The sequence below is a fragment of the Taudactylus pleione genome, unplaced genomic scaffold (assembly GCF_031769625.1).
Source record: "Taudactylus pleione unplaced genomic scaffold, aTauple2 ptg000916l, whole genome shotgun sequence".
NCBI lineage: Eukaryota > Metazoa > Chordata > Amphibia > Anura > Myobatrachidae > Taudactylus > Taudactylus pleione.
The window spans coordinates 2519072-2545978 of NW_028285317.1; the positions used below are offsets into that span (position 1 = coordinate 2519072).

At 40.0% G+C, this 26907-nt stretch overlaps 1 protein-coding gene across 1 annotated transcript in view; it reads left to right on the forward strand.

Moving 5' to 3' along the window:
- Window positions 1–297: 297 nt before the first annotated feature.
- Window positions 298–26907, forward strand: part of COL1A2 (collagen type I alpha 2 chain) — a 39349-nt gene continuing 12739 nt past the window's right edge. The window contains exons 1-32 of the mRNA XM_088459614.1: window positions 298–503; window positions 2606–2610; window positions 3972–4007; window positions 5205–5279; window positions 6411–6464; window positions 7027–7071; window positions 10975–11028; window positions 11116–11169; window positions 12148–12201; window positions 12892–12945; window positions 13885–13938; window positions 15254–15298; window positions 16128–16181; window positions 16805–16849; window positions 17095–17148; window positions 18002–18100; window positions 18198–18242; window positions 18740–18838; window positions 18934–18987; window positions 19067–19174; window positions 19440–19493; window positions 19583–19681; window positions 19955–20008; window positions 21009–21107; window positions 21261–21314; window positions 21732–21785; window positions 22118–22171; window positions 22585–22638; window positions 23417–23461; window positions 23675–23773; window positions 25800–25907; window positions 26293–26346. Of these exons, the coding sequence (XP_088315740.1) occupies window positions 434–503; window positions 2606–2610; window positions 3972–4007; window positions 5205–5279; window positions 6411–6464; window positions 7027–7071; window positions 10975–11028; window positions 11116–11169; window positions 12148–12201; window positions 12892–12945; window positions 13885–13938; window positions 15254–15298; window positions 16128–16181; window positions 16805–16849; window positions 17095–17148; window positions 18002–18100; window positions 18198–18242; window positions 18740–18838; window positions 18934–18987; window positions 19067–19174; window positions 19440–19493; window positions 19583–19681; window positions 19955–20008; window positions 21009–21107; window positions 21261–21314; window positions 21732–21785; window positions 22118–22171; window positions 22585–22638; window positions 23417–23461; window positions 23675–23773; window positions 25800–25907; window positions 26293–26346 (1986 nt within the window). The 5' untranslated portion in view covers window positions 298–433. The remainder of the gene's footprint in view (window positions 504–2605; window positions 2611–3971; window positions 4008–5204; window positions 5280–6410; window positions 6465–7026; window positions 7072–10974; window positions 11029–11115; window positions 11170–12147; window positions 12202–12891; window positions 12946–13884; window positions 13939–15253; window positions 15299–16127; window positions 16182–16804; window positions 16850–17094; window positions 17149–18001; window positions 18101–18197; window positions 18243–18739; window positions 18839–18933; window positions 18988–19066; window positions 19175–19439; window positions 19494–19582; window positions 19682–19954; window positions 20009–21008; window positions 21108–21260; window positions 21315–21731; window positions 21786–22117; window positions 22172–22584; window positions 22639–23416; window positions 23462–23674; window positions 23774–25799; window positions 25908–26292; window positions 26347–26907) is intronic.

Here is a 26907-nt window from a genome sequence, read left to right on the forward strand (position 1 = left end):
CCAGGACCTTTCACCTGGATGCCACCAAAAGACACATCAGCATCTCCTCATTGGTGGTGGAGACCCAGCCTGCAATTCTAGAGAGAGGGGGATAAAAAAAAACACAACTGTCCACGTCTTCAAGAATGGAAGTAATTTAACAACAGTGCACCACCTCTCCTTTGTTGCCAAAAAGTTTTGGGGAAGGCTGGAGAGGAAGGAGCACATGAGACTGGGCAGGCCTCCTATTGGTGTGGTGGGGCTTGATGACACTCTGCAGAGGGAACCTCCTGCAGTATAAATGGGGAGGACCAGGCTTTATCACCTTAGCAAGGCGGCAGGTTTCTGCTAAGTTTGGAGTCACTCAATCACAAACTGCATGTCAGCAGCCCATAGGAACTAACCAGCATCACCGGCTCTTCTCACAAGGAGTCTGCATGTCTAGACAATAGCCATGCTCAGCTTTGTGGATATACGGATACTGTTGCTGCTTGCAGTAACTTCATACCTAGTAACATGTCAAAGTAAGTGCCTTCAGCTATTACTATTCTTCTGGGACTTGTGAGTGGCTTTGGGTTGGACATTAGCAAGCTGGGTGCTTTCTGCAGACTCTCTCATCAGCCCTGTTAGTACTATAATAGTTGCTGAATGAGAAACAGTGAGCAGATGTTTTCTGTATCCAGATAACATGGCAATGAGCCAAAAGTTTATTTTTCTTTTAAAAGTAACTCTTTGTTATGCCCTGTACCATAGCTGTGCATTTAGAGCAGCAATAAGAGTACATATTGTCTGCATGGCATTATTTTATTCTTGCAAAGCGTAGTGATGTAGAAAACAAAAGTTGTTTTTTTTTTTTGGTACTTGTCACATCTGGAAGTGAAGGGCGTTGTACTGTATTGTCTGCCACAAAGGCTGCACAACGAGCGCCATCTTGTGGCCACAGCCAGGTATCGCAGAGGACCTCATCACAATGGATTTTGAACTGCTAGTTTAGGAGCTTTTAGCATGCCAAAGGCATTTGTAATTTAAGGGATTATTACAAATTATATCTGAAAATAATATTAGCATTATTACTGAACTCATGCGTGCTTTATCAGCTAGTTAGAGGCACAAAACATTAATGTCATGTTGCATTCACAGACACTAGATGTTACTCACGTAGGAACCTATTCTGATCAATTCCTTCAGTGGGGTGACTAAGAAAAAACAGAATATCTGAGATTTATATATATTTAAAATTAACTGGATACCGATATACATATATAGTTTCTGTGCTTTACAATTGGGGACATGCAATGAAACAATACTGGGTCTATCTATCTATCTATCTATCTATCTATCTATCTATCTATCTATCCATTATTATTATTATTACATTTTATTTATAGGGTGCCACAAGTGGTCCGCAGTGCCGAACATACAGTAAAGGGTACACAGAACATTACATTACAATACAGTAACCAAATTATAAACGGAGCACAAGTAACAATTAGCACACAATTCTCCATACACAATACAGCTGGGAAGGTGAAGGCTGTCCTAGAAGTGTTAGAGTAGAGGGCTGTGAGACAGTGAGGAGGAGAATCCTGCTCCTAGGAGCTTACAATCTATCTATCTATCTATCTATCTATCTATCTATCTATCTATCTATCTATCTATCTATCTATTTAAATTCCTGCCCTAATGTGTTCACCAAGTAGCATGTTGTAGACTGCTAGTTCACAAGAGCTGTCCAGCTCTTGGGGTTCTACAAGCTCAATGTCAGTCGCCTAAATAGTTGGGTAACCACACATGGCCAATCCTGCACTAGGTAGTGTATGGGTTAATGAATGTTGTGCCCTGACAGTTTTCCCACAGCTGCCTCTAGGCATCTCCAAGCACAGACTAGTTCCCTAAGGAATGTAGCTTAGGTCTGGGTCTGGAAAATGCATTCCTGCTCCCCCTGGTGCCCATTTACAACATCACAAACACATGCACACTGTCAGACTATGGGACGATTTTCACAATATTAAGCAGACAATTCTTTGAACTCTGTGTTACTTTAAAGTTACAAGTTTACATGTGAGAAAAACTTTAATTTCCTTCTCATCGCCTCATCGCAGAAAAGTACTCTCACTACTACAATAAGACAACCAAAACCATTGGAGGTCACTGCACGGCTGCCACTGCTGCAGTCACCTGAATGTAAAGCACTCAATTAAGCTAATTTTTCCTTACAGCATAATTTACAATATTATTGCTAATTGGTAATTATTTTAGGATAATTTCATTACTAATGTATTCATAATTATCATTATCTATATCTTATTATTATTACCTGACCTAATTTTAAATTTGGCATTCTATTAACAATTTTAATTATTGCTATTACTAGCTATGCTAATGTATTTGTTATAGCTATTAGGTGTCTGCTATTTGCTGTTTGTTTTATATGCAGCTAAATACGTTTTTCAACAGCAATGACTAAATAGCAGTGGGCCACAATTTGGATTAAAGACGAGAGCGTAGATTAATTATCCTTTAGTACATGCATTATCATTTCAAAGCATCATTTATTTTATTTTAATTGATTTCTTTTTTATGTTTATTTTCTCCTAATCTCCATCGCTGCATTTCTGCCCTAAAGATGAGGTCAGTATCTTAAACCTTTTCTCCAATCCCATTTGCTACACTTGTATGTTTGTTTAGGCTAAACCAATGGGGAGGCTATTTTAAGCTTGAATAGAGGGTAGACTATGGATGAACTACATATTGGTTTGCAGGAGGCATGAGCACACCCTGACTTCCTGTGGGGGCTGGCTTACCGGTGGGCTTCATTCATATAGGGGCAACTTGGCCCAGTTCTATAAATCTGATGGAGGGTCTGGAACTGGGTAAAGTCAGATCTCACGTGGATCTATCCCCCTGGACTGTGCGCAGTTTCCGTCAGGCAGACTCAGGTGTGGATACAAACTGACAACTGGATGGAAATAATTTACCCCTGAAGCTTCGTTCAAATTTCTTTTCTATCTTTTTGATTGGCTCCAGAGTCTTCATTTTGGATATATTGAAACAATATGTTGGATATACGATGTACGCTTCCTGTTCTTAGTTGCTATGGGGATTAGTCATATGGAATAGTCATTAAGTGTAATAGAGAGCAGCTGTTGGCACAGCTACACTATTACGCTTATGTGTTACTGGAGTTTATTGAAGTTTATCTTTTAGTTTATGCTTTCTAGGCTGCAAGGGAAAGCATCTTGTATTTCTATTTATCATTGTGCTATTAAGACTAATAGTAGCAGCAATATACTGAGTGCTAGTTATTGGTATTTGAGAACACGCTGGGTGTTGCAATGTCTTTGCAAGGATGTATAGCTCCAAGTGTATGTTCTGATGCTGGAGGAATGTTAGTACCTAGTACCTTGGGCGACAGGTGTGTGTGTGCCAAGGCAGCATCTGGCTGTGTTATGGGGCCTCAGGCCTCATCAGCACTGGGAGAAGTCCTGAGTGCTTAGACTACTATTAATAATATCATAGGGATGACATTGAATTCTATATTATACTGTCAGCTGATTTTGAATAGACAGTAGATGTGTTATTCCAGCATATATATATACATAGTACCTTTACTAGTGATCTAGACTGCTCATAGACTTGTCATCTCACCAGCCCTTTAAATTATGAATACATACCACATAACTCATTGAACGACCTGTGAGTTTTTCCAGGCTGCCGTCTTTCCAGTGGCGGTTACAGTAAAGTGTGTCTAGGAAGGTTATATCATGATTGTTTATTTGACATTGATTTTGTAGTGAATCAGTCATATTCTAATCTTATAATAATGTCTGTGAATTGACGACGTGCTCCATGCACAGGATTGTTGTCATCGTTGAGGTTGTGCATATTAATCTGCTAATTCAGCATTGTGTGATTTGGGTGGGAGTATTGCTGGTATATATGATTCTGCTGCCTGGTGTGTGTACGCCTACTAAGCATTTCCTCATTAACAGGGCCCCAGAGGACACAAAGGCCCACGGGGAGATCAGGTAAGGAGTCCTACTGCTCTCATGTTACATTAGCAATCACAACTCTCAGCCAGCGGAAGTCATTGGCCCATTATAAGTACAGGATTTAGTGTCAAATATCAGATATTTAGTATTTTTCTTCTGAAATAAATAAAAAAATAATAATAATAAACTATTGTTATTATTGACATAAAATAGTCCAACCTTTTTTTTAGAATGTAATTTTGTATCCAAAAAGATCTTTTCTGTCATCTTAAGGATTGTGAGATCAAATAGGCACATTCTCCAAGTATTATGCTCATGGCAGAGGATTGTCTTACATCTGTATACATTCCTGTTTTTCCATTGTTGAAAAATACAGTTTCACTGTATGTGTAACATTCTGCCCAATGATTATACCTGATACAGAAATACAGCCATTCCATTATTGCAACTCCGTGTTTACACTATGGGGGAGATTTACCAAATCTTGGAAAGAGATAAAGGGGAGAAAGCTAAGCAACCAACCAATCAGCTTCTGTCATGTAAAATGACAGTTAGAAGATGATTGGTTGGTACTTTAGCTCTCTCCACTGTATCTCTCTCCAAGATTTGATACATTTCCCCCTAAATGAGAGATCTGAAAACGAAGGAGTGAAAATATAAATGTGTTTGAAAAGAAAATGTATTGTGCAGGGTTACAATGAACAGCAGATTCTCAGTGTGGCCTGGAATGGTGTTTCTCTTATCAGATATTTAATCTCCAGATAATTGTGCTTAAAGGGAGACTAGCTCAGTATATTTAATGATTTACTGTATGGTGTATAATATGTGAGCGAGATTGCCAACAATTGAACATACAGTATTTACCACATTACATAGAGCAGTGATTCCCAACCACGGTCCTCAAGGCACACTAACAGTCCTGGTTTTAGTAATATCCATGCTAAAGCACAGATAGTTACATCAAAATAACTGAGGTAATAATTAAGTCACCTGTGCCCAAGTAAGGTAATAATTAAGTCAGTTGTGCCCAAGTATGGCTATCCTTAAAACCTGGATTGTTAGTGTGCCTTGAGGACTGTGGTTGGGAACCCCTGACATAGAGCAAACACACAGTATGCCCAGAAGACTGTAGATTATGATCTATCATTTAGAGTGTGATTAGTATTATCTGGCTATATTTATGACCGACGTTACTGAATTACTGATTTGGTTGTACATGGCTGTGTCATTTAGGGACCTCCTGGCAGAGACGGCGAAGATGGACTCCCCGGCTTACCCGGACCTCCTGGACCCCCTGGACTTGGCGGAGTAAGACATATATTAATTTTTACAAGTAAATGTAATTGTGCATTAATGTATTACTTGGCATAGTCTAACTTTCTATTTATTTTACCTAATTATGATGACTTATATCCCCATGTATGTTATATTTGATTTTAGTAAACCTGGAACTTCGACTAATCATCATTGGAATTAGTTAGCTAGCTAGTTAGTCAGGTTTCTTGCCGGTTAGTTTGTTATCCATGTTTCTTTACATGTAGTTATCGAGGTTTCTTGACTGTTAGTTAGTTGTCAAGTTACCCATGTTCCTTGCCAAGTAATTAGTTAGCTAGTTAGCAAAGTTTATTTCTAGTTGTCAGTTAGTTAGATATCTAGTTACCCAGGTTTATTGCCAGTTAGTTAGTTATGTAGTTACCCAGGTGTCATGCCAGTTAGTTAGTTGTCTAGTTAACCAGATTTATTGGCAGTTAGCTAGTAAGTTATCTAGTTACCCAGGTTCCTTGACAGTTAGTTGGCAGTTAATTAATTAGTTAGTTAGTTAGTTAGTTAGTTAGCTAACTAACTAGCAGCCTGTTATGAAATAAAAGTTAACTGAAGTCTGAGGTATTCCCATAAGAGAGTAACTTGAAGCAACAAATGAAAATGTATTTTTTCTAGATTGAATACTCTAATGTGGTTCGTACATCTAGCCTCTATTGGGGCAATTCTCTGTTCTACCGATGACTGGGTGGGGGGATTGTGAAATCCAAGATGTTAGACAATCTTGATTCCCCGATTCCGACCCAAAAATGGTCGAAATCAATGAGTCGTTGTTAACGTTAATTTGCCAATCCCCCGACAAATCCACGATGATCGGAGTCCGCTGATCGGCAGATAGGATCGGCATTGGCAGAACGGGGAATCGGCATTTAGATGTATAAGTTTACTTTGTTGATATATTGAATAATGCCTGGAAATAACAGCATTTCTCCTCCATTCACATACTGTATTAGTGTTGGTGGTATTTGTATTACGGGTGACAAAGCTGCTATTTTACTTGCTTTCAAATCCTACCTTTACTCCATGGTGCTATAAAATAAGAGTAATTAATATGAATGAAAAAAATGGACTTTAAACAGATATTTGACAATTGACCCCGACAAATATATATCTTTTCAGAATTTTGCTGCTCAGTACGATCCATCCAAAGCAGGTGGTGAAATGGGAGCACCGGTGAGTATATCTCTGGACGGTAAAATTAAGGTCTAAGAAAGGGATGAGCCCTTATCATCACAATATTAGTTTTAACATTTCATTTAAAGTGCAAATGTCACCTATTACATGGAAGAGAGAGACGTGCAAGCTTATCCCATAATCAGAAGAAAGTAGCCTATGTGCCAGAAGCTAGTGACTTTCTGTGGCATGAGGCATTGATGTCTCCATGATATGAGTACATTCTAGTGAATTGATAGTTTGCGGTCTCCTTGGTTCTGCCGGTAAAATTGCCTCTTCCACTGTATAAAGGTGATGGGAGCACTTACACCTCAGACATTCAATACAATCTGATAACAGTATAATTGGGAAGACTTGCAAACGGGATAATCGTTCAGATGCATAAGGTATGGCCACCTATGGAAAGAAGGCTCAAGCACTCCACTAACAGAGCTAACAGGACCCAGCTGACCCTGACACTATCAGGAAAGAAGGGCTATGGGTTACTCACGCATTAAGTTCACTCAATAGTTTCAGTAATAATAATAATAATAATAAATATAATAACAATAATTTGTTTTAGGGTATAATGGGACCAAGAGGCCCTGGAGGACCAAACGGACCCCCTGTAAGTATATTATTCTGGATCAGACTCACTAAAATTTCCAAAGCTTCATTTTTATATCAGATTGTGTAATTCCTTTTTCAGAACCTGGCTGAGATGAGAGTTGATGTAGCCGGTGTATGGGGAGATGTAACTGTGTAATAAAGGGCAATGTAGCTGGTGTATGGGGTGATGTAGCTATGTGATAAAGGGCAATGTAGCTGGGGACCTGGGGTATGGGGTGATGTAGCTATGTGATAAAGGGCAATGTAGCTCTGGGATAGTGGTGATATAGCTCTGGGATTTGGGGTAATGTATCACTTAGATAAGAGGTGATGTAGCTCTTGGATAAGAGTTGATGTAGTTTTAAGTTAAAGGGTGATGTAGCTCTGGGATATGGGGTGATGTAGCGCTGGGATATGGGGTGATGTAGCTCTGGGATATGGGGTGATGTAGCTCTGGGATATGGGGTGATGGAACTCTGGGATATGGGGTGATGTAACTCTGGGATATGGGGTGATGTAGCTCTGGGATATGGGGTGATGTAGCTCTGCGATATGGGGTGATGTAGCTCTGGGATATAAGGTGATGTAGCTCTGGCATATGGGGTGATGTAACTCTGGGATATGGGGTGATGTAACTCTAGGATATGGGGTGATGTAACTCTGGGATATGGGGTGATGTAGCTCTGGGATATGGGGTGATATAGCTCTGAGATATAAGGTGATGTAGCTCTGGGATATGCGGTGATGTAGCTCTGGGATATGGGGTGATGTAACTCTGGGATATGGGGTGATGTAGCTCTGGGATATGGGGTGATGTAACTCTGGGATATGGGGTGATGTAACTCTGGGATATGGGGTGATGTAGCTCTGGGATATGGGGTGATGTAGCTCTGGGATATGGGGTGATGTAGCTCTGGGATATAAGGTGATGTAGCTCTGGGATATGGGGTGATATAGCTCTGGGATATGGGGTGATGTAGCTCTGGGATATGGGGTGATGTAGCTCTGGGATATAAGGTGATGTAGCTCTGGCATATGGGGTGATGTAACTCTGGGATATGGGGTGATGTAACTCTGGGATATGGGGTGATGTAACTCTGGGATATGGGGTGATGTAGCTCTGGGATATGGGGTGATGTAGCTCTGAGATATAAGGTGATGTAGATCTGGGATATGGGGTGATGGAGCTGTGGGATATGGGGTGATGTAGCTCTGGGATATGGAGTGATGTAGCTCTGGGATATGGGGTGATGTAACTCTGGGATATGGGGTGATGTAACTCTGGGATATGGGGTGACGTAGCTCTGGGATATGGGGTGACGTAGCTCTGGGATATGGGGTGACGTAGCTCTGGGATATGGGGTGACGTAGCTCTGGGATATAAGGTGATGTAGCTCTGGGATATGGGGTGATGTAGCTCTGGGATATGGGGTGATGTAGCTCTGGGATATGGGGTGATGTAGCTCTGGGATATGGGGTGATGTAGCTCTGGGATATAAGGTGATGTAGCTCTGGCATATGGGGTGATGTAACTCTGGGATATGGGGTGATGTAACTCTGGGATATGGGGTGATGTAACTCTGGGATATGGGGTGATGTAGCTCTGGGATATGGGGTGATATAGCTCTGAGATATAAGGTGATGTAGCTCTGGGATATGGGGTGATGTAGCTTTGGGATATGGGGTGATGTAGCTCTGGGATATGGGGTGATGTAGCTCTGGGATATGGGGTGATATAGCTCTGAGATATAAGGTGATGTAGCTCTGGGATATGGGGTGATGTAGCTCTGGGATATGGGGTGATGTAGCTCTGGGATATGGGGTGATGTAGCTCTGGGATATAAGGTGATGTAGCTCTGGGATATGGGGTGATGTAGCTCTGGGATATGGGGTGATGTAGCTCTGGGATATAAGGTGATGTAGCTCTGGCATATGGGGTGATGTAACTCTGGGATATGGGGTGATGTAACTCTGGGATATGGGGTGATGTAGCTCTGGGATATGGGGTGATATAGCTCTGAGATATAAGGTGATGTAGCTCTGGGATATGGGGTGATGTAGCTCTGGGATATGGGGTGATGTAGCACTGGGATATGGGGTGATGTAGCTCTGGGATATAAGGTGATGTAGCTCTGGGATATGGGGTGATGCAGCTCTTGGATATGGGGTGATGTAGCTCTGGGATATGGGGTGATGCAGCTCTGGGATATGGGGTGATGTAGCTCTGGGATATGGGGTGATGTAGCTCTGGGAAATAAGGTGATGTAGCTCTGGGATATGGGGTGATATAGCTCTGGGATATAAGGTGATGTAGCTCTGGGATATGGGGTGATGCAGCTCTGGGATATGGGGTGATGTAGCTCTGGGATATAAGGTGATGTAGCTCTGGGATATGGGGTGATGTTGCTCTGGGATATGGGGTGATGTAGCTCTGCGATATAAGGTGATGTAGTTCTGGGATATGGGGTGATCGTGATGTAGCTCTGGGATAAGAGATGATGTAGTTTTAAGTTAAAGGTTGATGTAACTCTGGGATATGGGGTGATGTAGCTCTGGGATTTAAGGTGATGTAACTCTGGGATATGGGGTGATGTAGCTCTGGGATATGGGGTGATGTAGTTCTTGGATATAAGGTGATGTAGCTCTGGGATATGGGGTGATGTAGTTCTGGGCAGAGCCGTAACTAGACTTTTTGGTGCCCTGTGCCAGAAAGAGCATTGGTGCCCCCCTCATTTTTCAAAGGGGCCAGGAGATGCTTGGGATGAAATAAGAGGAAGCTACAAGCAAGAATGATAATAAATAGACATTTGACAGGCCCAAACAGCGCCCCCTGACCTGTGGTGCCCTGTGCGATGGCACCGGCCGCACTACCCTAGCTACGGCCCTGGCTCTGGGATATGGAGTGATGTAGCTCTGGGATATGGGGTGATGTAGCTCTGGGATATGGGGTAATGTAGCTCTGGGATATAAGGTGATGTAGCTCTGGGATAAAAGGTTATATAGCCCTGGAATATGGGGTAATGTAGCTCTGGGATAAAAGGTGATTTAGCTCTGGCGTATGGGGTGATGTAGCTCAGGGATGTGGGGTGATGTATCTCTGGGATAAAGTGTGATAAAGCTCTGGGATATGTGGTGATATACTGTAGGTGTGGAATAATGTACTGTAGCTCTTGGAAAAAGGTGATGTAGCTCTTGAATTTGGAGTGGTGTAGCTCTGGGGTTTGGGGTAATGTAGCTCTTGGATAAGAGGTGATATAGCTGTGAGATAAAGTGTAATGTAGCTCTGCGTTATGTTGCGATGTGGATCTGGGATATCAGGTAAGGTAGCTCTGGGGTTTGGAGCAATGTATATCCTGGATATCAGATGATGTAGCTCTGGGTTAAAAGGTGATCTAATTATGACATACAGGGTGATGTAGCTCTGGCAAATGTGGTGATGTAGCTCTGGGGTTTGGGGTAATGTAGTTCTTGTATGATAGGTAATGTAGTTCCTGGATAAAAGGTGATGTCATTCTGGGATATGTGTTGTTGTAGCTAGGGGATAACAGGTTCTGTAGTTTTAAAATAAAGTGTGATGTAGCTGGGGTATGGGGTGACACAGTCGTGGGATATGTGGTGATGTAGCTATGGAATAAAGTGTGATGGAGCACTGAAATAAGGGGTCGGGTTGCTGTAGGATAAAGGGTACTGTAGCACTGGAATAAGGGGTGATGGATCACTGGGATAATAAACGATGTATGATGTAGCTCTGGAATAAGTGTGATGGAGCACTGCAGTACGGGATGAAGTAGCTGTGGTGATAAATGGTACTGTAGCATTGAAATATGGAGTAGTATTATCTAAAAAATGGGGGTAAAGTAGAGGTGTTTTGATATTTTTAATATATGTGCTTGACATTGTAATCTTTTCACTTCCCCTGTAGGGTTCTCAAGGTTTTCAAGGACTTCCCGGAGAGCCTGGTGAACCTGGTCAGACTGTAAGAGTCCATTAATAATGCAATAATATCACCAACACCAAGCTAATGAAGAACATTGTCATGACATGTCACTTTATATCATTTTAGGGACCATTAGGCTCCAGAGGCCCCGTTGGACCCTCAGGAAAACAAGGTGAAGATGTAAGTATCATGGACATTAACATGTCAAAGCAAATTTACCGGGAGGGTGGGGGGGTTCGATTCACATGAGTTACATTTTAATAACTTAAATAATGTGCGAGTGCAATATCTTTAGTAATGTAAGCATTTAAACCATTTGTTAATGATTTATAACACAAGAAGTTACCACTTTACAGTACAATAACAGAGACCATTCAAGCGCAAATCGCCATCAAAACACTTTATGGATGGTCGGAATGCCGACACCTCTAAGACACCAACAATGCCGACTTACTCCACAGAGGTGTGCAGGAAAACGAGCAATGTCGGGCTACTACAATTCTAGGGGATATGTGCAGTTAAAAATCTCAACCGCACATCGCCGAGAATTGATTCACCCCCTAAGTATATAGGATAACTGTTTCTCACTACCATCCTATATGCAACTACGAATGGATTCCAGTTTCTTGCATCATTATCCTTCACTTCCTATGACGATAATAACATTGCATATTACTATATATCATTATGTAACCCAAAAAGACCACTAAATTGAAACACATATGTACAGGTGCGCCCAGTGACATAGTGGCTGATCATGCCACAGACGTGCGCACGCTTCACGCCATGCGATTCCCCATGCCTGCATACGCTACGGCAGGCACTGCGATCGCACCATGCATTCCTATGGAGGCGCGGTAGCGGTGGGCATATATGTATATATGATAAGCTGCTAAGGAATTTCATTTATATCTTACGTCAAATTCAATATCTTATCTGCACTATTTTAATAGAAATAGCATAGAGCTATTTGGAGACCATTACGGAGGATAAGCAATCAATAGATTGTACGTATTTAACTAATAAGAGTATTTAAATATATATTTCATTTGGCTGAGACAGGATGAATCACCCTACAAAATGTCAAAAAAATCTTATAAATAGTGAGAGTGATGTTTATGTGATTGACACCAAGTTCTTGTCTTTTTTGCTGTTTAGGGTCATCCTGGCAAGCCCGGAAGACCTGGTGAGAGAGGCATAGTTGGCGTTCAGGTATGATGGCATGTGTGTTTGTGATTTATAAGACGTGTATTCAAACATTTTACTCACTCCATTCCACCTACTTTAAGGTAGTATGATATGGCAAGGAGCGGAAATAGGAACTGACAGTAATTTCTAAATACTTTGATCCCCCTTAAAATTACATATTTTGCATACACTGATTGATATGGGTCAACTTTCATATGTGCAACATATTGTAATCCTAGGGAACTTTACACTAATAGACGACCTAAATGCTGATTGTCACTTTACCCATTCAGCATTGTGCAATACCATATAAACTTTATATTACATATGCAATATAATATGTTTAGTGGAAACTCTCGTGCATAGTTCTGTAACTGTAGTAGATAACTAATATATAGGGCATGGAAATAGGAAGAAATTATTTGTGTTGTTCAAGACTCAGGGAAGACTATTATGGAAGCCTTAAAGCCGTTTCCAAAATGTTGGTAGTGGGGTAAATGGGTACAGTGTATAAATCACAAAATGCATGTAATAAAAACAAGTAGTTCTAAAGATAAAGTAATTTTACAGAGACTGGGGCAAAGACGGACCAATAATCCTAGGTATATGTAATTAGGGGTAGGCAACACATCACCTGTACTGCGAGTGGTGCCTGATCATATGGCTGACTGCAGGTTCTGTTGCTAATAATTTACCCTCTCATCTTTTTTGCAGGGTGCTCGCGGTTTCCCCGGAACTCCTGGTCTCCCCGGATTCAAAGGCATTAGAGTGAGTGCCAATCTACATATTTGTACAGTCCGTGCTTGCCGCAATACTATCAGTTACTTGTAGCATGTATGGTGAAGATAACCTGAACCAGGGGGAAGACTGATGGTTTTATCCAAATATTCCAACATTGGAGTAATTTATGAATCTTCAAAACCGCAGTTGCGCAGTGCATATTTGGTATGAGCAGTTGTGCGTTTTTACTGTACAACGTATATATAACCCGCACGCTCCCATTTCACAGTTTCATTGTTTATTTGGCTGACTTCAAAATGTGCAAAAGACTTTAGAGATGTGTCCAGCTGGACCTGCTCCTCCTCCAACATTAATTGAAGTCTACGCACCCAGGCTTGGACTGGCCCAAGTCTATTGACTACCTATAAGGATACAGGGGAAATCCCCGGTGGGTCACACTGTCTGAGGGTCCTACCCCCTCCTCTAGTGGTGGACCAAGGTCATGGATGACCGTTGGTGCTTTATTTGTTTCTATGGAGCTAAACTAAGATTATCCCTCCTGCAAATCAAAGTGGGTGGAGCTGACACACCCCTGTCCCCTCTTTTATAAAGGGGCCATGTTCTTTGCATGTCCTCTCTAATGATTGGCTAAATCCATCTGTTTTGGCTGGCCACACCCCCTCTGGTGGCTCGCCACACCCCTTAAGCTTGGGCCCCTACCACTGCATTTCCTGGTGGGCTCTTCATGCACCAGCCCGACACTGTATGCACCTACCACTGACAACCATGACGGCACAGAAATAGCCAAATGACTAGATTTTCCTTCATGGGCTGTGCAAATTCAAAAGACATCCTGTCATTTGGCGCCTGCTGCAGCGGCCGCGTCGGCCCATTTCTGACCGGCTTAATGTGTTAGCAATCTGTTTTAAACAAAATGTCTCTTTGCAGTTTCTTATGTAAATTAATTGCCTTTGTCTGTTATTATAGGGACACAATGGTGATAACGGTCAAAAGGGAGCTACCGGTGCTATTGGTGTCAAGGTAACTGTTGCCTAAATAAGCTTTTTATTGTCTACCCACGGTCTGATCACAGGCCATACAGATTGCTTCCTAATTAATGTGATAGAGGTAGAAAACACGAGTACAGAAAGTAAAGGACATGTCCACTGTCAAACATGCCGTTAAACCTGTTTACGTCAATGATACGTGTTTCCGAAGACGACATGGCATCTCTGAGCTTTAGTTTAGAAGACTAAAGCACCCCAAGACTGAAGAACACTAAATCACTGGCAAGGCAATGCCAGTTACCCTGTGGCGTAATCCTGATGACATTGGTTGCCCTGGGTGACAACTCTAATGTAGCCACTTGGTCGCCCAGTTTGCTCCTTCCACTTCAAAACCTATTCCTGCTGCCTTCAGTTGTTTGCAGGTAATATTCAAACCCTGACTGGTCTTGGATATCATAAGGGGGGGAACGCCAAGATATAGAGTTGGGCAATATACACAGTGTAATGTATATAGAGCTGTGATGTCAGCGCCGGTCCTGCTTATGGTCACATTTCTTGAGTATACAGTATATCATCTTTTTACAGAGATTTAGTTCATGATGGGAATACCCTTTAAAAGCTTATGATGAAAGTCATATCTGAAGATATTGACCAGTAAGTCAGGGCTTATGTGCCATGCTCATGACAACTGTCTACATTAGCCCGTCTATGTATAGTATCATTATACATTATCACTCTTACAAGACACCAGCATAAGGTATATCTCATGTATTGGCAATAGGCATGCCAACTTGCTTCTAATTTCCAGGGGTAGTCATGGCTTTTGGAGTTGTCCCTAAATATGTCCTTATTTTTCAGTGTAAACCAACTGCAGAGTCAAATACCCCATATAAAAATATAAACATTTATTTTTCATTCTCTTGGTTTAATACCTTAACATTTATTGACATTTATTGAGCCGGAGTATATGCAAAAAAAAATAAAAATGAATACTCAAATACAGGAAATATGACATTAGGGGCGTTATAGTTTCTTCATGGTCCTCTGTGCCAGTATCGTATATACTGATACAATGCAATGATGCCCAGGTACTTTATAACCTGGTGTTCTTTCCCAGCATTTCACACAGTTACCTACATTGCATGACCAGAAGGATAGGAAGTGATGTCACTTCCTGTGTCTTTTAACGCATGAACATAAACCACATGACATGACTGGATATTCGCCATTAGTCTCTTACTAAAGTTACATGAGCCTGTAATTATAGCATGTATACTAGTATGTACCCATTTATGCATTTATTTTTCTATTTATTTAAATCAGTTATTTACAATTGTTGTTTCTAACAGGGTGAAAATGGTGCTAACGGTGAAAACGGTTCTCCAGGCCAGGCTGTAAGTATACATTTGTTCATTGATAACTAGTGCTTGGCTGAAATTTTTCTGGTCTCTTTCATTCATAATACTCAAGACTACTTTGTGGTTACAGCCTCCAACTAACATACTAATGATTGTTAGCGATTTTCTTAACACAATTGTTTCCAAATAACAAAAAAAAACAAAGGAGATCAGTGTTACGGTCCTTTCACAGGTTAATGAAAACAATAACTGCCCCCTTTATATACAGTATAAAGTACTAAAAAAAAGCCTAGATGATAAAACAATGCATATAGCAATCTGACACATTAGTCTAAATTATATATACAGTAATTTCCAGATAATATAGCTGACTGCTAAACCTGTTATGAAGTCAAATTAAGCCCACTCTCGAGATCCCGCTTATCTTTCTTGTGAAGCAAGCGGGATGGGGGCCATGCTGATGCAATTAGCGTACAAGGATGTTCCGTGCCACTGAGCAATGGTGGGGGTGGGCCTGGTAATGCAAATGGAGTTATCCAGCCCCTGCACTTGCCCCTTGGGTTTCCCCTCCAGTATCTGATGGAGAGGAGGCCTAGTAAGAAAGGCAAGTAGGTATTTAGTGTGTACTTAAAGGACCCCTGCGCAGCCTGGCCCGATGGCTACAGTCACTCCTGTGGGGTGAACCATCTTGGCTGAGTTTTCCCTACTCTGTTGGTTTTTATTCTCATTAAAGACCCATCGACCAACTAATCTTTGTGCAAATTCTATAATAATGCTACACTAATCATATAGGCTTATCTCTCATACTTTCTAACTAATTAAGGTATAAAATGCTTATTGTCTCTTATCTGCATTATTTTCAAAGGGCACTCGTGGTCTTTCCGGTGAGAGAGGTCGCATTGGAGCCTCTGGCCCAGCTGTAAGTGGATCACAATGTCTACTAACTGCCAAGATAATTTTCTTAATACACTATAATATACCGTAGGCTGAAATGCTTTTACCAGTAAAGGAAAGTAAAATAATTAAAATTAAATATGAAAAAGTCATTGGTGCTATTACTTTAGGACTGGAATTTCTTAAATAATTTTTGATAGTTACTAACTACATTTGGTGTTAATAATCCTCTTTAGGTAGTTCATAAAATTATTTTTTTTTAGTTGCTATTCAAATTGCTAATTAAATAGAGAAAAACTAATAGAAATGATATGATTATGGAGGGATAATGTAGCTCTGCCATTATTTACTATGCCACACTGATATCTATCAAAACATCAATGCATAGTTCTTTGAAGTGATATATTACCATATTGGTATAATGAAACAGAGGTGTCGCACTTAGCTGAATAAGTTGATTAATTCCATATATACAGTAGAAGCACAATCTTACACTAAAATGCTATGAACCTTATGATCTAAGATATATCATCTGCTGTAAAAGATTTCTAAAGGGTTTTTTTTATAATTTTTATAGACATTTAGATTTAGGTGCACTATGCATTATTATTGAACTGTATGAGTGACATGTACATTTTATTTTAATAGGGTGCTCGTGGTAGCGATGGCAGCTCTGGTCCAGTGGGTCCAGCTGTAAGTATACGTTTATTATATTTTATAACAATTATATATAGAATTTTACATCAATTATTTATTAAAATTTTATATTATATTGTTTAAAATTTTAGTATGCCATGTAGATGGAGAAAAAGAATGGACTTTAAAATTGCAAAATCTTATTGTATAATATTAGTTCTGGATGAATTCTCAATTAAAAGTGTTTAAGAAAAAAATAATAATTTTACTGATGTTTAATTAGTTTGTTTGTGGTATCTCAGGGTCCAATCGGTGGTGGTGGTGCTCCTGGTCTTCCCGGTGCTCCTGGTGCTAAAGTAAGTTCAGTCTTTATTTAAATTATACAACATGGCTACCGGTAGTGTTACATTGTGGTTACAGTGATAAATGCTTATTTTTCCCCTTAATGGACAATTTATTCTCCAAATATGTTACAATTTTAAAATGCAATTGCTTAATAATACAGAATGATTACAAACATGTATTTAATTTAATTTCCTAGAAATGGTTATTGAATCAATTTAGTTCTATTTTGTTTGTAATTTTTTTGGAAGTTTAAATATTCCATTTTAGCATTTATATTGAAACTGACAACACTAAAGCATAGATATTGTTTTTTGTTTTAATCATTAATTTAGTTTATTTATTGGTTTATTTAATAATACAGTGCTGGGTACAGAATTGGGCTGTAACTACTGACAACTAACACAATGTTTGCATTTATTTTATTTTCTGCTTCAGAAAAATGTTAGGTAGTACCTGACTGCCGTGTGCTATGAGCGCCTAGCACAATGTTATTAAATAATCCTCTAAACTTGGACACTTTAGAATTGCAAATACTGTACTTTAGTATTATCTTAGTTCTTTTTGATTTCTGTTTTCATATTATAAATATGATGTATTGAGAAGCAGGCATGTATTAATTTATACAACTACATAATGATTTACTTCTAATAACGGGGTTGCTTCTTACATTGTGGCTGGAACCAAGAGTCTCATGGATACAGCCTATCAATTCCCCTGTGACATCACCGCAGTTTGGTGACGTCATTAGTTTTTAGTTAATTGATAGGCAGCGTTCTCCTGTCCATGTGTTCAACCCACAAGGTTACTGACTTTGCCTTGTCTGGTTTTCCACTCAGTAACAATTATTATTGTTTAATCAATAAGGGTGAAATAGGACCCTCAGGAAATAATGGTCCATCTGGTGCTGCTGGTGGAAGAGGCGAGCCTGGACCCCCTGGATCTCTGGGACCAGTCGGACCTGCTGTAAGTAACACATGCATTTTACAAAAGAAGTTTGGACATGTAGACAACAGTTCGGCCTCATAATTAACATTATATATGTTTTTCATGTTATTTTTAGGGAAATCCTGGTGCAAATGGCGTGAATGGAGCTAAAGGTGCAGCTGTAAGTATACATTTACCCAGATTCTATTAACAAAGTTATATTTCTGTCCACAATGTGTATTAATGTATAATTAATGTATAATTCCTTTGCCCAGTTTTCCACCTATAAAAAATTGCATGAGCCATTAACTCGTGCGCATACTGCTCCACAACATATTTCACTGTGAGGAGCACTGTTCCTGATAATTGCTGTGTGTATACTCCATAATGGAAAATCCCTGAAAGGGTGGAGCTTATGGATTTCTTTGTTCCATTGTCTCATGTGTTTTCTGCCCTTCAGTAAGGAGCCCCAGTAAAGAGGCAATAAAAACTTCTGAGACATCAAATGTATGGTGCTACAGGAACGATATGAAGCTGTGGGGGGGAGTGGGAGAGAGACTGCAGGAGCAACTAACCTGTCTTCTGTCAGTGGGCCAAGGCACAGAGAAAGATTACTTTACATTGTTGTATATATTTAAACTTACATGCCATGAACACTGTGCTCTTATGTCATTTTAGGGTCTTCCTGGTGTAGCTGGTGCTCCCGGCCTGCCTGGCGCTCGTGGTATTCCTGGACCTCCTGGTCCTGCTGGTCCATCCGGCGGTAGAGGACTTGCTGTAAGTCAGACTACCGTAGCAAACTGCTCAACGTATAATGTGTGAAATGTGCTACTCTCAAAGTATCCAAACTAATGATAAAACTTCCACCACAGGGAGACCCTGGTGTTGCTGGTGGAAAAGGAGACTCTGGAGCCAAGGGCGAGCCTGTAAGTATCCCTGGTTATCTAAGGTAGTTTTCATTCCATAGCTCGTTCTGTTGCTTATCAGAGTTTATCTTTTGCACAGGGTATTTCTGGCCCTGCAGGTTCTGCTGGTCCTCATGGAGAAGAAGGGAAGAGAGGACCCAATGGAGAAGCTGGACCATCTGGACCCCCTGGAAGTGCTGGAATTAGAGTATGTGTGCTACAACATTCCTTGACACTGCATAACTTTATTACTATTATCCGCTGGTTGGAGAATTAACTTGAGTTTAACGAGAGTTCCACCTGTGGAATTAAGATTACAGTAGACCACGGAAGTGGTGTCTTCATAACTCAAAAAACGCTTGTCGATTGTGTTTTTGTATTAGCAAAGTTGTCTGAAGTTATTATTTACCAGAAGCATATGATCGATAAAATGTTTCTCTCCCATTTCCTAATTGGTGTTTTGGCTATTGTAGGGTGTTCCTGGAACTCGTGGTCTGCCCGGACCTGACGGTAGAGCTGGTGGAACTGTAAGTTGGCTCGGCAGAATGTTTTCTTATCCGCTACAACTTTTTAACTGCTCAAACACGTTTTAAACCATATTTTTTATCTTCACTAGGGTGCACCTGGTAACCGTGGTTCTTCAGGTCCTGCCGGAGTAAGAGGCCCTAATGGAGATGCTGGTCGTCCAGGAGAGGCTGGACTTCTTGGTGCAAGAGTAAGTAAATCTCTCTATAAATTAAAAAAATGATCAGTATACAAAACATAACATAAATGCAACTATCTATCTAATACTCGTATAACATGGTTGTAGCATTGTTGCATTTTCCATACTTCTTAGTATCAAGAGATAATTCAATCAAAATGGCTGAACTTAGCAAATTAGTAACGTATTCATATTTCGTAGTTATCCCTGATTAACTGTTGAAATAACCGTTCCTTGTCTGTAAACTACAAGCAATGATTTGCTAAACAAATATTATTTTTTTAGGGTCTTCCCGGTTTCTCTGGAAGCACTGGCCCTGCTGGAAAAGAAGGTCCTGCTGTAAGTTTTTTGAATTGGACTTTTACATGTACTGTAATACTGTAATGTATCATTTGTTTGTTTGCTTGTTTGTTTTTAAAACCAGGCACTGGTCGGGTAATGGCAATTGGCCAATAGTCTTGTGGTTAGATTTTTTATTGGTGGGTTTACTTGCCAGATAAATCGCAAATACACAACTTTACTTTGCATAGAGTATCAACAGCAATATCAAAGTTGCATAGTGGGAAGCCCTTATAATATGACACAGAGGATGCCATAATAGAAACGTACATTTTGGCGTTTTTACACAAATGGCGTTTGCAGTCAGAATGGGTCCGGCCTACAGGTGGCAGAGGTCGAGATACAGCTCTTGAGTCAATATAATTTTCTTCCATCAGCAAATAAATATGAACTGAAGGAATTTATGTATTACCAGTTATTTATATAGCGCACACATATTCCACGGCGCTCTACAGAGAATATTTGGCCATTCACATCAATCCCTGCCCCAGTGGAGCTTACAATCGATATTCCCTACTACATGCTCACACACAGATACACACTAAGGTTAATATTTTTTGTTGGGAGCCAATTAACCTACCTGTATATTTTTGGAGTGTGGGAGGAAACCAGAGCACCTGGAGGAAACCCACGCAAGCACAGGGAGAATATACAAACTCCACACCGTTAGGGCTGTAGTGGTTATCGAACCCACGACCTCAGTGCTGTGAGGCAATAATGCTAACCATTACACCATTTGTACTTTGCTGCCCAATGAATGAGCGAAAACAACTGGGTTTATCCAGAGAGGGAATATTTATTCTGCTCCGTGGCTAGTGGTTAGGAACAGAGCTTGTGTCACCATGGTCATAGTTATGTTATCTACAGTCAGACCAAACCTTAATTGCTAGTTGAAATCAAGATTGCATTTCTTAATAATCTCTGCAATATATATAGCCAATTATATCCTTACATGTTACCTTTTTGTACTGTAAATTAACCAGTTTGTTTTATCTTCCAGGGTCCCCAAGGTATTGAGGGTCGCGCCGGCGCTGCTGGTCCAGCTGGCTCTAGAGGTGAAACTGGCAGCATCGGATTCCCTGGACCCAAGGGTCCAAATGTAAGTACTGTCTGTAAACCTGCTACCCAGATTGGGCAGAAACAAAAACCAACATTTGCAGTTTACAGGCAATGGTCCAACCCGGCGATCCGAGGCGCAGGTTGGCCACAGGTAAATATTTCTATTGATGTTATTTATCTGTTCAACTTCTAGGGTGAAACTGGCAAGAACGGAGAGAAGGGAAACCAAGGTTCTCCAGGAAACAGAGTAAGTACGATGTAGGTTCATGTACATGGGGTAGAGAAAATTAGTTCAGACTGGTGAAGATACCTGGTTCTAGAGGCCTGTACACCTACAGATGGGGTAGACTTCATTGCAGCGCAGCATAGATGTCACCTACAATATATTAATTTTAATAAGAAAGATACAATAACTGACTATAATCGTTGCCAATTGATGAGCTAGGTGAGTGAAAATCTTCAATAACCCCCCTACCCAATTAAGGATATTATTATCTAGGTGAAAGTACCCCAGTGTAAATTGCATTACAGGTTAAAGGACATAAGGTGGTTTATTGTCCTTATACATGATTTTTTTGTTGTAATAATGGGATGAAAATATAATGGGCTCATTGGCTTTTATATGCCTTTAAATCATTGCGTCATTTTTAATATTTGTTTTCAGGGAGCTCCTGGTCCAGATGGAAACAACGGTGCACAAGGACCCCCAGGTCTCGCTGTAAGTAATTCTAATTGTAAAACTTATTATTGGAATGTAAGGATTCACCACTCCCTGTTGGGGCAGCCATCTTGTGTGCAGAACTACGGGATGTTCTTTAGAATGCGGAACGAAAATTCACCCAGTGACGGCATTGTCGCTGATTCCCAGTGAATTGATACCCTGCGTTCTCATGGGTAACAATTCAGCCCACAAAATTACCTGCCTCTACTGTGTATAGGGGATTGGTACACTTTCAGCATAAAGGTGAAAAAATTGTATAGTAATAATAAAACATCTTTCTATGTGAAGGGCCTAAAATCTAATATATCTCCCCTGTGCCTGATTTATAGGGTAATCAAGGAGAGAAAGGCGAACAAGGACCATCCGGCGCCCCCGGTTTCCAGGTAAGATGTCACACTACTGTATTCTGCACCTATACACAATACAGAGATAAGGAGGAGCATTATAGACATAACACTAATCATTGTTTCTATACCGTATACATACATGGCGAGATAATCACAGTGTGGTTTCTGCTGTGTGTACACACTTTACATAGATACAATTTTGATGATCAAAAACTCAATTTTGTGACTTAGTTCTAAATTGCTTGACGTAAATATAAATCAGGGTTGGAGGTTCTTTGGTGCTAACCTGTTGAATAGTTCTGATGCATCTCGATATTCAAATATTACAACCATGAACACGATGAACCGTGAACACATATAGCATGGTGCACTTAAAAGTATCTTAAACTATGGATTTGATCCGTAATATCAATGCAGTTGTCTAACAGTGTTTTTTTCTGTTTTATTAGGGTCTGCCAGGTCCCGGTGGCCCTCCAGGAGAAGTTGGCAAACCCGGTGATAGAGTAAGTAGCCAGTTAACTGGTAGTAATATTTAGCTCTTAGATATCACAGAAGACCGGCTGGTATTGGATCAGTGTTTGGCAACTGCGGCCATGAGCAACCCTCAAGGGTTGCGCAGGGAGTCTTGTGCAGCTTTCCCACCAAAGTGTGTTCCCATATTCGGCCCTGTTACTATAGTTTCTGATGTCTGAGTTCAGTGTGGTCACTAGTCTATGTAGCAGGTTAGCTCATCATTAGATGGTGACGTCTACCAGCTTGACCGGGCTGGTAAGAGTTAACCTACAGTTTTGGGCTATATGAACAATCCATACGTTAATCTGATCATCAGAATGTGACTTCTACCACAAAAGGTTATGTGTGCCCTATTGTAGAATCAAGATGGGGCTCTTATGACTCTAAAGTAAAATAAAAACAGTATACCTATGTGACCTGACTTCCTCAGGCCATAAATTGCACCCCATACTTCATCCTAATTCCCAAGTAAGGAGCCTATGCCAACTTGTCCTGGTAATTTGGTTTCACCAACAGTTTTAATTATGGAAGAATTAGTAGTGTGAGTTAAAGATTTAGAGTGGTAGAAAGGGAATTGCCAGGACATAGCCTTAATTACAGGCCACCTATGAGACCCCATATGTTGTCCATCACTCATGTACATTAACCAAACCTTTTATGCTTGTCCAAACTGGTATTATGTAGGACATTCTCTGTCAAAATCCAGTAGCCCCTTTATTCTGTGCACTTCATAAAAGCTTATGCATTATATATTCTTGTTTTCTGTAGGGTAGCAATGGTGACTTTGGCGCTTCTGGTCCTGCTGGAGTAAGAGTAAGTATTATGCTGAATAAATAGTAAATGATTGTCCTCAGACCCACCACAAGTTCTAGATGCCCCCATTGGCACAGCCATTATTATTTTATGTTTTATTTATTTTAATTGTAAGATCTCTGTGGACAACTTGCCGAGTCTTTGGTTGGAACGTTCTACGTGTCTCATTGTGCCCTCTGTGGTGCTAATACTATTACATTATCTCTTTTTTAGGGTGAACGTGGTGCTCCCGGTGAGAGTGGAGGAGCAGGTCCCCAAGGAGCTCTTGGACCTCGCGGCCCAACCGGTGCTCCTGGTCCCGATGGAAACAAGGTACTTTTACCATTCACATGACCTTATATAAAAACCACAATATGCCGAGCACTGAAGTGGTACTTTTTGAGGGCACAGTCATGCAGCAGAATTCATACACTAGTAGTAACAATTAATACTCACTTGATATTACTTATAGTACAGTAAAAAAAATTATAATACTCATTAATAATGGCATATTAATCACAAACCATTATATTATTCAGACAAATAATAATGCCCTTAAATATAATAATTCTCATAAGTGAAGAAAGGATCATATTTAATGACAACAATATTGCTCTATACTTACTAGATAATAAACAAGGCTACAAATAGCATAGTACTCAGTGATAGTCTCCAGATAATGCTCAATAACAACCATTCAAAGATAATGGAGGAGATGTATCAAACTTTGGAGAGAGATAAATTGGAGAAGTTACACAAAGCCACCAATCAGCTTCTAACTGATATTTATCTGGCATAGCATTTAAAATTACAGGTAGACGCTGATTGGTTGCTTTGGGTAACTTTTCTATTTTGTCTCTCTCCAAGGCTTGATACATCTCCCCTCTTGTAGGATAAGGAAACTCTGATAGAGCTGGATAGAGTTCCATAAATAGGGAGCCTCTTGTGGCCAAGCAGGGGATAAGCTGATGAGAGTGGAAGGCAGCACGTAGCCACTAGAGGAGACTTGAAATCAGTGATTAAAATAATTTTCTGAAGATAATGGGAAGACAATAGAGGGACTGACTTATAATTATTTGGTACTACTAAGTGATTATCATGTGGTAGTACTCAGTGATCATTGCGTTATAATACTAAATGTCTGTCATAAGATAATACTCATTGATAACTAAGATATACTCATGAGTAATAACGCTCTTCAATAATTATGTGGTTGTACTCTTAATAATCATGTTGTAATACTCATGGGTAATCATGCCCAAATGCTTGTGTGGTATCATGTACAGTATTAATAAACATAGATAATTCTGAGGTAATACACATAAACCATCAGGGGATAATAATTATTGATAATCATGTGGTAATACTCATTGATGCTGTGGTAATAATACTCATTGGTTTGAGTATTAATGCTACACTTTGTTATTGTGGTTATACTTCAGAATCATTATGTAATACTACTCATTAGTAATTATTATGTGGTAATACTCATAGATTATCATTATATAGTATGCTGACAATCTGAAGATAATACTCATTGATAATAATGTGGTAATGCCCACTGATAATTACGGGATAATACTCATTGATAATCATGTGGTAATGCCCACTGATAATTACGCAGTAATACTAATTTCTCACCATGGGATAATTGATAATCATGTGGTAATGCCCACTGATAATTACGAGGTAATACTCATTTCTCTCCATGGGACAATACTCATTGATAATAATGTGGTAATGCTCGCTGATAATTATGAGGTAATACTCATTTCTCACCATGGGATACTCATTCACAATCATGTGGTATTACCCATTTGTCATAATGAAATAATACTCATAATTATTTGGTAATGCTCATTGATAATGTGATGGTGTCACATCTACTTATCATCAAAAGTTAATGCTAATAATTATAAATTAGCATTACAATACGGCAATACAACTTATGGCAATACTCATATATTACCAGCAAATAATGCACCCTGATCATCTTATTACTTATTATTACTTATTAATAATCCAGTAACAGTATTCAGCCACACAGTCAGGTGATGGTGTATACAGAGCATTGTGTGATATAAGTAGTAGTAACAGTGGGTAATCACGTGATAGCCGCCCTGATACTCCTTTCTTGTACAGTATTAGTGCTCCTAGGTAACCAACATGCAATGCTTATGTACTATCATATCTATAGTACATAAGGGATACAGGTAATATTACTCATCACTAGCTGAGCGTTAGTACAATAAGAATAGTACTAAATAAGAACAGTACTAATGTAAAGGGCAATCATGTTGTCTATGGTACTTTATATTTTCGGACAGAGAGATAACAGATGAGACTTCTCTATTTCTAGGGAGAGCCTGGTGGTGCTGGCATTAATGGAGCAGTCGGACCCCCAGGCCCTGGTGGTATTCCCGGAGAGAGAGGCACAGCTGGACTTCCAGGACCCAAAGCTGAAAAGGTAATTCCGCAAATATGATGGACATCTTTTATCTGTATATATACATTATAATGACTCCACTCGGCCACTGTCCCTAAGATGAACCATCTTTGCATTACAGGGAAACGAGAATGCACCTCCAGACCAGTGTCCTTATTAGATCTGCCTTTTTAATCTCTCCTTAGAGATAACAGTGAATTCTGCCCTATACAATGACACATAGCCATGAGATGCATGTCTCTATGTTTCTCCTATACATCGTAACTAAATAAAAATATTACTTGTTGACATTGGCTTATTCGCTAGTTTTGCTGCTTCTGCTGCTTTAATGCATAAAACCCATTGCCTGGAGTTATGATCAAGATATGTGGTCATTCTGATTTATTTTACTTATTTTACTTTTCAGGGTGAGAATGGCAATACCGGTGACTATGGCAGCCCAGGAAGAGATGGCGCCCGTGTGAGTACATTGTATTTCTTGCCCTGGTCTGTTAATGGATTTCATTGTGACTGGGAAATTTTTCTTGACACTTCCATTACGTTTTACCAGCTTCAATATATTCTATTTCCTCAATTTCATAATCTATCACTAAGCTGATCTTCCTTCTTAGTAATAAACACTATTCAGAGTCCTATAGTCCAGGATGTGCGTTACCACACTGCTGAATAGAAACTACGCCCTTCTCATCCCTTTATACCAATTGCCATAAATATTTTTATAAAAGTTTTGTAAAGTTCGAAATAATCAGAGCAAGTAGGTGAGCACCACTAATATTGACTTTTGAATCGTGAAAATTATATTATTTTTTTTTATTTCCTTCGTTTTGCTGCCCCAAATCCTTACTGCCTAAGACAACTGCCTCAGGTGACCTCATTATAGGCACACCCCTGGCTCCTCCATTTTGTAAGGGCATATATTTGAAAAAAGAGTCATTCCCATCAAAGAATCACTTACCCGCCTCTGATCATTGGTCAGATACACTCTGCACCATAGCCAGACATTTGTACAAAAGAGTTGTCT